Source organism: Nymphaea colorata, chromosome 10, assembly GCF_008831285.2.
Source record: "Nymphaea colorata isolate Beijing-Zhang1983 chromosome 10, ASM883128v2, whole genome shotgun sequence".
NCBI classification, from domain to species: Eukaryota; Viridiplantae; Streptophyta; class Magnoliopsida; order Nymphaeales; family Nymphaeaceae; genus Nymphaea; species Nymphaea colorata.
This window is the reverse complement of record NC_045147.1, coordinates 5,136,005-5,149,805: the sequence shown is the minus strand read 5'-3', so window position 1 is coordinate 5,149,805 and position 13,801 is coordinate 5,136,005. Positions and strand designations below refer to the sequence as shown.

General features: G+C 37.3%; 1 protein-coding gene across 3 annotated transcripts in view; it reads left to right on the top strand.

The window, feature by feature from the left end:
- LOC116262387 (probable cyclic nucleotide-gated ion channel 20, chloroplastic) overlaps positions 1–11,997 on the top strand; it is a 39,587-nt gene extending 27,590 nt beyond the window's left edge. For all 3 annotated transcript variants that reach the window (XM_031641716.2, XM_031641715.2, XM_031641714.2), the window contains 7 exons: positions 2,445–2,714; positions 3,360–3,505; positions 3,878–3,955; positions 5,052–5,181; positions 5,743–5,992; positions 10,805–10,967; positions 11,480–11,997. In XM_031641716.2, coding sequence (XP_031497576.1) covers positions 2,445–2,714; positions 3,360–3,505; positions 3,878–3,955; positions 5,052–5,181; positions 5,743–5,992; positions 10,805–10,967; positions 11,480–11,597 — 1,155 coding nt within the window. In that variant the 3' untranslated portion in view covers positions 11,598–11,997. The remainder of the gene's footprint in view (positions 1–2,444; positions 2,715–3,359; positions 3,506–3,877; positions 3,956–5,051; positions 5,182–5,742; positions 5,993–10,804; positions 10,968–11,479) is intronic.
- Positions 11,998–13,801: the final 1,804 nt, after the last annotated feature.

The window sequence follows — 13,801 nt, the reverse complement described above, 5'->3', positions numbered from 1 at the left end:
CTGGAAAATACCTTGTCTTTGACACACAGAAATATACTTTTGATTTCTTGAACAAAGCAGGTATGATTAATTGTAGACCCATCAAAACTTCTAGTATATTGAACCAAAAGTTAAATTTTGAAGAAGGAAATTTTTATCCTGATCCTACCAGGTGTGGTAGCATTGTTGGTATGACTCACCAGAAGTTGTATATTTTGTAAATCAAGTGTGATAGTGTATGCATGTCCCCATGAATGGACATATGGCTATTGTTAAAAGAATTTTAAGATATTTAAAGGAACAATAAGAGATAGCCTTATCTATCATAGAAGTTACTCCTCTCATAAAGGATGAGAGCTTGTTACCTATACAAATGCAGGCTGGGCTGGAGATCCAGATGAGAGAAGTTTTGTCTCAAGTTCTTGCATTTTCATTGGAGAAAATTTAGTTTCCTGTAAAAGGAAAAAAGCAAAAAAAAAAAAAACAAAAACAAGCAGGACAAAACCCAAAAATGGAAACAAAAAATGCTAAACAAAAAATTGCATTCGTTGCAGCAAAACAGAAGCTGAGAAAGTGAAAAAACTAACAGTCAAATATGACCATTTACTGATCTGAGCATAACTTGTACTGTCGTTAGTTGAATTGGTGACACAACAAAATGAAATACAAACTCAAGAGTGCAATGGGGAAGTGCAGATGACAGAATCAAGCCAGAGACAAAAAGAAAAACAGCTGTTTTGCCGGAAATAGGGTTGAGAAAGATGAGATCACAATACTACTGAAATAGGGTAGAAAAGTCTTCTGTTTCATTACCCATCACACGTCGCCGCCAGCTGTCGTTTGACTCCCTCAATCGTCGGAAATGACCTTCCATTCCGCTGGATGCTTCAATGAAACCAGCAAAACCCGAGGAAGGAGCGCACGAGAGAAGGGAAAGAGAGTATACAATCATGCCCTAAACCCTCTTTTTAATGTTAAAAAATTTTAAAATAAAAAAAATATCGAAAAAAGATGACAATAGGCTTGACACGTTTGACCGCACCCGACTTGAGTCAAACGTGAGTCGGGTGTGTGTCCAAAATGGACAAAAATGATCAGGTGCAGTCAGCAACACTCGACTCTTGTTGACTTGTGCTGGGTGCGAATCCGGGCTGCACCCGTGTTTGCACCCGCACCTGAGTCGTGTTGACACGGGTGCGTCATTTTCATTTTGCAACGTCCATGTGACTTAGTTCTTCATAGCAGGGCAAAACACATTTAGATCGATCAACATTTCTTCTGGTAGAAGGTAGAAAACAAGGAGATCGAGCCATGCCATATTCAGACTGATAGTCAAGTCACCAATTTGTTTACTGAAGGACTGACCAATCATCAACTTTCATTTCTTAAGAGAAAGTTGTGCATGGTCAAAGACCATGTACAAGTTGAGGGAGGGTGTTAAGAAGTGGGTTGACTTGTTTGGACCAGGACCTAGATCCAAACATGTCAAGTCCTAGTCGCTCCTTTATTTAGTCACATGTTTAATTCTTTTCTGTTGATGGCTCGTTGTATTTATCATTGTAATTGGGGTCATTTTTGTGCAAGCTATATTAGGCATGTGATTAATATCAAAATTATGATTGAAGGCTGATTAGTGAAGCAGCCAGCTCCCTCTTTAGTCACTCTTTGTCTCCCACGTCTTTGTTTTTGCAAGATCAAGGCTGTGGTCAAATCAAGGTTGGTACCTCAAAAACATACACCCTTATATTTACAGATTTTAGGCTTTATCTAGTATCTTCTTTGTTCCACATTTTAGGCAGGTAGGAGTTAGGACCCATCTTCCGGTTAACCTTAAGCAACCGTAATTAGTTGTAAATCGTATCTGTTGCTTATGTGATGTTTTTTGGTTGGCTGACTTTTCTGACATTCTGGTCTTTTCCCCTTTTCCCTTACTTGTGTTTGGTTTTTGTTGCTTTGCTAAATGCTAATTATCTTCTTCTATCATCAACCATCAACCATGTTATACATCCTTGTTTGCGTGTATACAAGCAGAGATGAAGCATAGGCATGCTTGCAATACGTATACAGGCACACACAAATGAATATGTGCATGCACGTGTGGGTTCTTGTGTTTGTGCGCATTTGGTGCATATTTGTGCATGTGCATACCTGCCATTGTACGTGCATGTATTTGTGTGCTTGTGTGCATGCATGAATGTATGTATTTGTGAGTGCATCAGCATACCTGCCATTGTACGTGCATGTATTTGTGTGCTTGTGTGCATGCATGAATGTATGTATTTGTGAGTGCATCATGCAAAATTGCTGCAAACTACCCTAAAAGGCTAATGACAAGAAGCATTGAACACTAACTGATGGTCGCTTTCAGCCTCCTCTTTAGGATACTCGTGGTTTGTTCAATTGATGAAATTTCATGATATACTTTCACTTCTTAACGTGATCGAATTTCTTTCCATACTCTGCAGAGGGTTAACCAATGCCTCCGGGATGCTTGCAAAGATTCTAAAATAGCTGGTTGTCCTACCTTTATTGATTGTGGACGTAGCAACAACAACATTGATGAGTACACTGATAATTCAGATTGGAAAAGTTGGAATGGAAGTTCTTTTGCAATTAACTGTTTTGATATTAAGAGCGGTTCTTTTCAATATGGAATATATGGGACTGTTGTTAGTATTACTACACAGGGCAGTATAATCACGAGATATATTTACTCTTTATTTTGGGGTTTTCAGGTAAATTACTGTTTATGCAGCTGGTTTTTATCATACTTTCGTTTCTTTTGCACCATGTTTCTCAAACAAGTCTGATTAATCAAAATATAAATTGAATGATTTTCCATACCAAAGAGTGTGCAATGTTATTTACTCCTAAAAAAATGCTCTATGCATGTGCCTGCTTTATCATGTCTAAGTTGGTAAAATTTGAGTCAGGATTACTGCTCTACTGAGATATTTACTAGAGAAACTAGAAAAATGGTTTGTGTATATGCAGAATTGTTTGTTTTCTACCTACACATCATCTCCTATTATGTCAAATACTGACTATCTCCTTTAAGCTAGGATATTTATGATAAGATGACACTTCTTGTCCATATGCAATTGTGTAGGGTTAAGAAGGTATAAAGAATCTCCTTTTCTTTTGGGATGGGGAAAGTGGTGAAAAGACCATCTTCTAGCACTCATCTACTTTTTGCTTTTTCTTGGCAACCATGAAAATTAATGGCAGATGTCTGAATGAATCAACACCCACATGCAACATGCTGGTGTGGCCCCATCTATTAGAATGAAAAGGAAAACAAGACTGTTCAGCTAAAAAGTATAACTTTAAGGTCTTACATGTTTCCTGATATACTCAAACTTGTTTCTTACTTTTTTCAGCAAATTAGCACTTTAGCTGGAAACCAAACCCCCAGCTCATTCGTGGGAGAAGTTCTTTTCACTATGGCAATAATTGGACTTGGCCTTCTGCTATTTGCATTGCTAATTGGAAATATGCAAAATTTTCTCCAAGGTCTGGGTCGAAGGTATATGTTCTTGCTTGAAAACATAGTGTCCTTGCTATACTTCCAAGTTGTAGCTTCCCTGTATATTCTTCATAATCATGATTTATAAGTTCTAAAACATTATTTCTTTGGCCAATGAGAAATTAAGAAAACCTTTTTATACATGTTTGTCTTAGTACGGTAGTACCCATGTAAGAAGAGCATGAAGGGACATGTTCTCGTATGGTGAAAAGGAATTACAATCATGTGAATAAGAAGAAAAAAGGAAATGTGTGGTTGTTCTAATTGGAAGCTGAAAGGAAATCAAAATAGTCTATGCTCACATTTTTTGTTGAAGAACTTGCATCATTGTTTTCCTCAATAAGGAATGACTTGATTATTTTTGTCTTCAAGGAGACTAGAAATGCAACTGAGGCGTCGTGATGTCGAGCAGTGGATGAGCCATCGGCGCTTACCAGAGCAATTGAGAAGGTGGCTCCTGGTCTTTAACATGATTGATGTCCTTAGATTTCCTATTTCCTATGCCATTGCACATTTTTCAATCACTTGTTGTATGTTGAGTCTTAAGCTACCTATAAGAGTCTCTTTTTATTTTTTTCCTTAGACAATGTGCTAAGCCAAATAGACTTTCAGGTGATCTGCTGCTTATCTTCAATGAATTTATCATTGATGTGATGTAATTTGTGCATGAATTTCGTTTGTATTTGATCTGTTCTTAAGCTTTTGCATATGCTATTTTTCGTAATTTTACTCCATGTCTTTGTTATTCCCATGAAAGAAGATTACTAGAATGTGAGACAATTCCTTTTTCAACACATGTTGATTTAATATAGAAAAACATCTTACAGTAGTTTGACACTCACAGAACAGATAAACCATAGTGTCAAACAAAGATTTGAGAGATTGTCAAATATAAGGATACAATCTTTGAATGTCTTCATTTTGACCATTCGGTTTTTAAGCAGAAGTTTGAGCTAGGAGGAACAAATTAATGGAAAAAAACCAAATGATTTAATATGTATGTTGGAAAGCATACATATTCACATTTTCTAACACGTCATGATTTAGCTGGAGGCACCTTTTTGAAAGTTATCAGTAAAAGTGAGGCATGTATGACAAAAATGAGAAATTTGAGGCCTTTTTTTGGGGATTATAACCTAGAAATGGGTCTAAAATAGAAAATTTCTGTAAAGGTTATGCAGTTGAAACTTGAAAGGTTATTAGAGGTAGGATAGCTAGTTCTTGTAATCAAATCCAAGGAGAATAGTAGTATCTATTTCATGAAATAATTAGCAGCTCGTTTGATAAATCATTTGTTTCTCATTGAAATGTTTGTTACCTTTTTTTTTTACCTTGTCATGCAAGTAGAGATTGTTTTCATTTTAACTTTCTATTGAATTGAAGGTAACCAATAATATTCTAATTTGATTCTGACATTCTGCCTTCTTGATTTTGCTGTTTTTTAGGCTAGTCAGTTAATCTGAAAGGTTAAGTTGGTTAGTATGGTGATGGCTAGATATAGTTAAGCTGGCTTTGAAATTCATTTTTCTTGATTTGATTTTCTTAGACGAGTACGAAAATCTGAAAGGTTCAACTGGGCAGCAACACGTGGTGTAAATGAAGAACAGCTTATTGAAAATCTGCCAGAGGATCTTCAAAGAGATATACGCCAGCATCTTTTTAAATTTATCAAAGAGGTACTTTAGAAGATTTTACCATAAAAGAATAAACTCCAATTGGTCTGATAGGATTGTTGGATGTAACTATATTACTGACATTCTTGTAAGATTCATAAGATTCAAAATTATGATAATGCTCATATAAGATAGTACTTGTCATAGCATGTGAAACAAATGTCTTACGATGAAGTTTCTGTGCAAGTACTGCCATGCATATAAGTTCTTGGTTGCAAGGCACATAGACTAAGTCATCTTGTAGTAGTTACATCCTAGTTCTTCCAAGTCATCTTACCATGTTTCAAACTACCTACATTGTGTCTTACCTCATTAATAGATGAAGAGCTCAACTTCTATCTTAGCATGCATGGGGACTTTTGTAACAAATATTCATATTTCTTGCTGTGCTTACTGTAAAATATGTTGAGGCTTTCTCCAGCTTGAAGAATGAAGTAACTAGTTGTTGCCATTTCCCTGTTATGTACATTAACCAACTTTTTTTTTTTAAACCAACTTCTTTCTTTCTTTTATCCATCTTGCTTTTAGCATATTACAGCTTCCTTTTTGCACCTATTTTTTCAGGTTCGGATTTTCACATTAATGGATGATGATATCTTGGATGCAATTTGCGAAAGGCTTAGGCAGAAACTGTACATAGAGGGAAGTCAAATTCTGCGTTGTGGTTCTGTGATTGAGCAGATGTTTTTCATTGTCCGTGGGAAATTAGAGGTTACATGGGAAGAATCAGGATACAGTGTTCCCCTCTCGGAAGGAGATGTTTTTGGTGAAGAGCTCCTCACATGGTGTCTTGAGCAAACATCAGTGGATAGAGGTACGTTGACCTATTTAGGTTGATCTTTATCTCATTTTCTGTAACTAGTACGGCTGGTAACCAGTTTGTGGACAGTCTCAAAATTGATGCCCATGCAAGGTTTCTAAACAAACAGTCTGTAGAAATTGATATGTAAAGCTATAGCAGCCTTTTCTCCACCCTTAAAAGTAAAAGTAAAGGTGATTATGTGGGGTCATAGAACTCTGATTATTTTCTTCTGTAGTTTTCTCTTCTTCTTCTTCTAGGAAGATAACTAGCGTTAGTCAGACCTCTATCTCTATATCTCAAAAGATGTGTCTTGAGTATTAAACTGAACTATTGGCCTCCCCCAGCTTCAACATCTGAACTACAACACCCTAGCTAGGTGGATAACGGTCCCTATTTTCTTGCTGTTTAGTGATTCTTTGCCAAAAGAAGGAAAAATAAAGGACTGACAATCATGTCTATTAAGTGAGAGGTCCCATCCTAAAAATCCTAGGTACTAAACGTCTGTTCCATTTGGTACCTATCAAAAGGTTATGGTTTACTCAATGGAGTGGAGTCCTGCTCAATTTCCATTATACAGCGTAATTTATATTCTATGAATTAGACCTTACATCAATTTGTTAGAATTTCGCAGAGAAGCATGCTTGATATGAGTTATTTCTAAATTAGAGTCATACTGCTTTATCATAAAAATTTAGTGACTATTATTGGTACAAGAAACATGTCTAAGTCTAAATACCACAGATGACATTTTGGAACATTTTCAACTTCATAGATGGTAAAGATAACATCAGTAGGATTTGAACCACAAAACATGCTAGGTTCTAAAAAACCAATGGCCTTTGCCATATTACCTTAGTCCACAAAAAATTCTAGATACTAGATCCTTTAATAGATTCCGTGATATTAGACGAAGCGCTATGATTAGGGTGGCAGCAATAGCACCTGCTTCCTAACCCCTAATCATTAATGTTAAACATATTTTTACATGATAGACAAGTATCCCTTCAACAGAAAAAGCAAATACAATGAGTCATTAATGAAGCATTTTGGCACATGTTTAAACAAAAGAGTGCACGTAGATTACATATGTTTGGATCTAAATCTAGACATGTCAACTTTTGATTTTAACACCTTCCCTTAAGTTGAACATGGTCTTGAATCATGTATAAGCTATTCAACCCAAAATTGACATCCAGTTAGCCATTTCCAATAGGAATTTGCGGTGAGATAGGCTCCCACCTTTATTGACAAAAAATATATATACATGAAAAAACCAGGATGCATAACCCACTGGTCTCTAATCAATTATTGTTTTTTAACTTATCATAATAAGGGCATATTCACAATAAAACTGGCTAGCACACGAGGTTAGTTCACTTCACGAGTGCACTCATACCTCAAAACGCCTCTATACGAGGGCTACACATACAGTCAATACTTTTAGCTAGCCATCATACTTTATGGGTACTTCTACCTTTCAAATTCATTCAATTGCATCACTGCCCAAAGACAATATTAATAAAAAATTTATAGCATTCACATCAATCAAACATAACAATCACATCATACAAAAACTTAGCCGAACTACGGAGAGTAGTCTCGATCCGTGATTGGCTCGTAGCTGTCCTATGCAAATGTCATGCTAGGATGCTCATTAATGCACAATTGGAGTCGAAGAGATACTCGACTCGATACCCCGCATAATCTGTCCTAAGTAGTTACACTTTCTAGCATGTATATACTATCGCGTAGTAATTTAAAGACAATCAACCAATTTCATAATCAATCCATCACTCACATACATTCATATGGCAATAAGCACATTATAGCACACATCAATCAACAAAACACAACATAGGATCCAACGATCCTGAAAAGCACGCCCTCTAAATTTGGCCCCAGGCAGGGATTTGCCTAGAATGCTGTCATACCTGTCACACGTCGCCACAAACACCCAAAATCGCCTCGAGCTTTGATTCTTTTACTCAAGGTCTATTCTACGTGCTTAGTGTACCTACAAAAATATTCAAAGCGATAAGTTTTTCACTCATTTCGCTTTAAAATCTATACAAGTAAGAAATAGGATCATTGAGGCGTAGATCATCGTCTCAAGGGGGTGCCAACAGGTAGTGTCGGCTCATAAAGCCTTCCAATAGGTTTTTCCCAACTCTTTGAGGTTGTGACCAAACGATTTAAACTCCAAGACTTCGATTCCACCTATCACCAGTATGTTTCTCACTTGTTTTCTTAGTTGAGGCATCATCCCAGTAATTATGCTTCCCAACATAAATATTCTTTCCCAACAAGAGACGTAATATGCACATCAACAATAGAATATGTCACAAGTTCATTAAAACAGTTTTAAACCTTCTCAACATCATCAAAATCTCTACCATGCTTCGTAACCACTTCAAATATTAACCCATTATGCTAAAAAAATAATTATATACGCTCTCAGGGAAAGAATCCAATAAAATTAGGCTTGTTTAGTTGTGCTTACTCCTCTTTTAGCATCGTAGCTGCTGTAGTGTCCCTGGCAGCCACCTCAAGCGCTTGACCGATCCCAAGCGGCTAAGGTTATATGCCCTTGTTGCCTCCAACACCTTTATTCCAACAAAATGGTTATATACAAGGGAAGGCCGAAACAGACCTTAAAAGCACAAAGGATTGACCCAACCCTTCATCAAAAAAATGATAACATAGCGTACAAGCTATTCATTTACTATTCAAGTCAGCAAAATAGTCATGAGGATCATTGGCATGATCCATGGTCAGACGTCCTATGTCAACTGTAGCAGCACCCTGCTCCACACAAATTCTCATCTGAATTTGGTCAAGACACCCAGTCCAGCTTGCATTTGGCTGTCGTCCCTCCAGTCTCTGTCTAGTTTTCGTCACCCAATCTTTGATATGGGAAACAATAACATAGTCACCACTATATTCCTTATGGAATCTGAGAATGCGCTCCAAAACTTTCGTTTCTCCTTCATGAATCCTTCCCCTTGATAATCACCACACAACCTTTGTCACACGGGTACCGCACGGTACCGGTACCGGTACGGTACGGCCTTGGGTGCGGCATGGGTGCTGCGTTGACCGTACCGGGTACGGTCAACACAGCCAGGGTCGAGTCCCTCCATTTTCGGACTCGGTCAAAGTTGACCGAGTCCAATTTCGACCTTTTTGTTGTTTTTAAACGTGATTTACAATTTAACGCGGTTTACTTTATTCACGTTAAAAATATCGTAAGTTCGTAACCCTCGACGCCCAACTGTTCTTCTTCACTTGTCTTCACCAAGACCGACGACGGGAGGAGAGTCTCCATTCCGGCGAATGGCGACGACGAATGGAGAGAGGCGAACTGCGAACTGCTACCTTGCGACGGCGAATGGAGAGAGGCAAGAGGTGAAGGCGAATGAAGAGAGAAGAGAGGCGAGAGGCGCGAACAGTTTCATCTATTGAAAATCTCATTTGTTTTGTGAAGATCGAGCTCCTTTCTTCATTTTATGTTCTTCTGTTTTCTGTTTGTGCCTTTGTAATCATTCTTGGCCGGTTTTGGCTTCTTCATCGGCCCTTCACTTTCTGTTCGGTTCTTTGTAGGGTTTTAGGGGATTTAACAGACGAGATTTAGCATTTCAGTTGATTTCTTAGTTCCTGAACTTGGCTAAATGTGCTTTTCTGTTTTTTATTCAGTTTTTAATGTCAATCCTTTCCCTCTTCTTGCTTTCCTGGTTTTGTTCCTTCTTTATCTGGTTTCATTTGTGGTTCTTCTTTTCTCGTAATGCTTAACATGGAATTATTGGCCACAACGGCACTTTTTGATAGTTGTAGATAGAACCTGTTGTGCGTCTTCAGTCTAATAACCAGTTGAGTGCTGCAATTTTGTCCCTTGAGAACGAGGTCATGTTTGAAAATCGAAATAGTTGCTTTTGTGTCCTTTTGTATATTGCTGATCAATGCAACTGCTTTGTTGGAGTTCTGGTTTTGGTTTTCACGTTCCTCCTTAAAACTTTCTTCCAATAACACAATTTCCATTTTCCATCTGTTTGGTAGGTCATCTGTTTTTACAACTTTTTTGTGTTTTTCTTCCATGTGTGCTTGCATTGTTTTCTCAGTTTTTTGGTAGATCATCATGATTTATGAATATGTTATTGTGTTTGTATTTTTTGATATATATATGCGTGTGAATATGTTATTTTGTTTGTAATTTATATATATATATATATATGTGTGTGTGTGTGTGTGTGTGTGTGTTATTCTATTTGTCATTTTTTGATATATGTGCATGTGTGTGTATGGCCGTACTCCCGCACCCAAGTTTTTTGAAAGTGGTCCGTACCCATACCCGCACCCGTACCCGTACCTATGTGGCATAGCACACAACAATTTGCCCATTATCCACATAGTTCAATCCAGCTATTTTCGATCCATGCCTGGTATGAGCTCTAACAATGTTAATTAACATTCCATTTCTATCGGAGCTTATGGTGTCTACACTGTAGTGCCCAGTTTCTATCCAAATTCTCAGTTTAATTTCTGTCTCAGAAGGCCACTTGACAAAGGAAAAGCTATCCATGCAGCTCCTCCAAACTTCTCTTTTGAACCTACTAACCTGGGATCGAAGACTTAAGAGAAGATCAACAGCGGCAGCCACTTTACAAAAGAGACCCATAAGAAAAATTAAAATAGTTAAAGAACTGTTATAGGTTCTTTAATATTGCAAACGACCGCCTCACATCATTATTCAGCATTTGTCATGTAGTTTTTTTTTTTGGTTGTATATTTAGTTCATTTCTGACAATGTGAACTAATGAGTTTCTGCAGATGTAAGGAAAATCAGGTCTACAGGGCACAGGTTGTTTTCAAGCAGGACTGTGACCTGTCTTTCTAACGTGGAGGCTTTTTCCCTGCATGTTAATGATTTGGAGGAAGTGACTGCCCTTTTTGCAAGGCTTCTTCGCAATCCTCGAGTACAAAGAGCATTAAGGTTTGGAATTTCTCTTCTCTGAAATACACTTTCTCTAAACTTCCCTATACAAGTGTGCCGTTAATACTGCCTACATGAAGTGCTGTCTTGAAGTTTTCATCTTTATTGTTATCCCTCTTGTTGCTAACATGATTTCTCCAATCTACTGGGCTAGTGCAGTTGCTTACTCTTTTAATTTCCCAGTAAATCCCTTGTCGCTTTCACCCCAACTTCATCCAAACTCTCCACCCTCCAGTTAAATAATGTGACCTTTGGCTTTGACCATTAATCCTCATTTCCCTGTGACATGATGCTCAGCAGACAGCAGCCTTTGACATTATCAACATTCACAATTTTCTCTATTTGTTTTTGCATTTTTTTATTGGAGAATATCTTGGCCAGGCCAATGTGAAACCCAAAACCCTGAAACTAACAGTGAATATAGGTAATGTTTTGATAATATTGGTGGTATTTAACTGTTGCAAACTGAAAATTTAAAGCAGTGTTAAATGCTTTTCTATTTTCTGTAACAGGTATCAATCCCCATATTGGAGAGCCCTGGCAGCTACCCATATTCAAGTTGCATGGCGGTACCGGAAGCGGCGACAATCTGCTCGTCTCAATAGTTCTCTTGCCTTCCATTGTGCATGAACTTAATCAATCTTTTTAGAGAGGGATGTCCTATGAAAACTTTTATGCTCTCTTCCTAACATTGGTAACTTTTTGCCTCTTCAAAATATTTTGGGAGGGAGTTGTATAAATCATCGTGCTTATGTTTGATTGTTTTTAATGTAATTGTGCCTCCCACCTGTAACCCTGTTATAATCCGCTGTGAAGAAGCAAGGAGCTCCAACTGTTAGTATTAGCAAAAAAAAGAAGCTCTGTGGGCTGTATTAGGATGAAGCCTTTAATTCTTCCATTCAGTATTTTTTCTCTTTAGAAAATTGTACAACAACGTGGTCTACTTTCGGGTTTGAATTTGTCACGTTTAACTGCCTTGATGTACATAAAAAAGGACACATTTGAAATGAAAGAAATTCAAATTTGAGCATGCCGAAAAGTTGAAGACACCTTTCTGTAAAAGTATTCCTTTTCTTTTTCATATTCATCCATCGATAGCTTATGGGCAACTGACATGTCCATCCCTGCGTGAACAATCTTACCTTTTACATAATCATCACAAATTAGACGTCAAGCTTGATTTTATTGATGAAAGCTGTTTTAACTTCAATGGAATGACATTGTTGCCCTTAAAAAAGGAATTGGAGAGGCTTAGATGACATGCCCCTGCTAGTAATTTTTGAATACTATTTTGCTTGACATGATCCGTCATTAAGAAAAAGAATTACAATGTTTATGCTTGACCGCCTTATTCAACTAATTTCATTTGAAAATAAATCACCATTTCTTCCTTGTTAATAAATTTATTTCCTCGTTCTCAATCTGGTGTCTGAACTTGGTTAATATTTTTCGCTTATGGGAAGCCTGGTATCAATTAGATTGGCCACAAATCTTTGTGTTTTGAAGGAGGAAAATTTCGCCTATATGGCAGTAAGAGCCTGAAAGGCACATCTGGAGAACCGGCCCAAGTGAACAAGGGAATTTGTTAGTCCAGTCCCGTTAAGGGTGAGTTTGCTAGTGGTTGGCTCATTAGCGCATTAGTAGCCGGCCTGATTCCCAAACCTACTGTAAAAGTTATTTTATGACCCTGGACCAACTTATTCTCTAGAATATGTTTATGCGAAGTCAGCTTTTAGTGAACAATATGTCCTGTCTCAAAAGAAAACTTCACTAAATGTATTGGTTGGTCTAAAGATTATAGTTCAAGAAATCTGAAACATCAAAATGTAATGTTGCTTTTGCTATTCTTCCCACATGGGACACATTATCTGCAACAGATGACAAAAACCATGGTTTCTCTTATCATACACATGCACAATACATAATGCATGTGTGGTATAGGTCATATGTGAACTCGTACATGTTTTAGTATACGTTCACGTATCCATAGACATGAACTGGGTCAGACATATAAATAATCGATGCCTCTTGACTCTTACACAGACAAGAATGAGCATCTCATGTGCAAAACCTAGTTCCTATCAGGGGGCGAGCGAGATACGGACGAGGGCTGAATGTTCATGAATAAAAATACATTTAATTTAAAAGAAAACTTTATAACTCACTTAAATGTTGTCAAAAATAAAATTAAAAAAAAAAACGTTATAAGTCTCTTAAATTTTGTTAAAAACTTGATCAGGCCCCTAAAAATTTGTAAAAGATAAAACTGTGCCCTTCGTCAACTTCTTTTCTAGCTTCACCAATAATTGACACCAGATAAGGTGGTTAGTAAACACAAAAAACAATCGTATGTTTTAGTTTCTCTTAGACTCGGAAACCTTTGGATTTTGAAATTTAAAAGCAAACCTTGAATATGCTTGAGAAAAAAAATGGTAAAAGAAAGGCTTTCGATCCAAAACCTCCTTAGTTGGGAAACTTCAAGTGAGACTTTTTTTAATATTACACCGAGCTTTTTTTCTCATGGGCGATGTAATGAGATTTTCGAATGACCCATCTTGAAGGTGTTACGTGAATCCTACATTTAAGTCTCCAAACCATGTTCCAATAAGGAACTGCTGGGAGGTGACCTCTCATCTATTATTAAGGAAAAATAGTATATAGATCAAAAAATCAAAAAATGGGATCCAGAACATCTACCAATAGAAAGCAAGCCAAATGAACCGATTGGCATATACGAACACTGCTACCCTAACACCACCTGGAAAAATTTCTGAGCCATGTTGAAAACGAAGCCAGTAAGGAAGAAGATTGGACGAAGAACAACTAGATCCTGT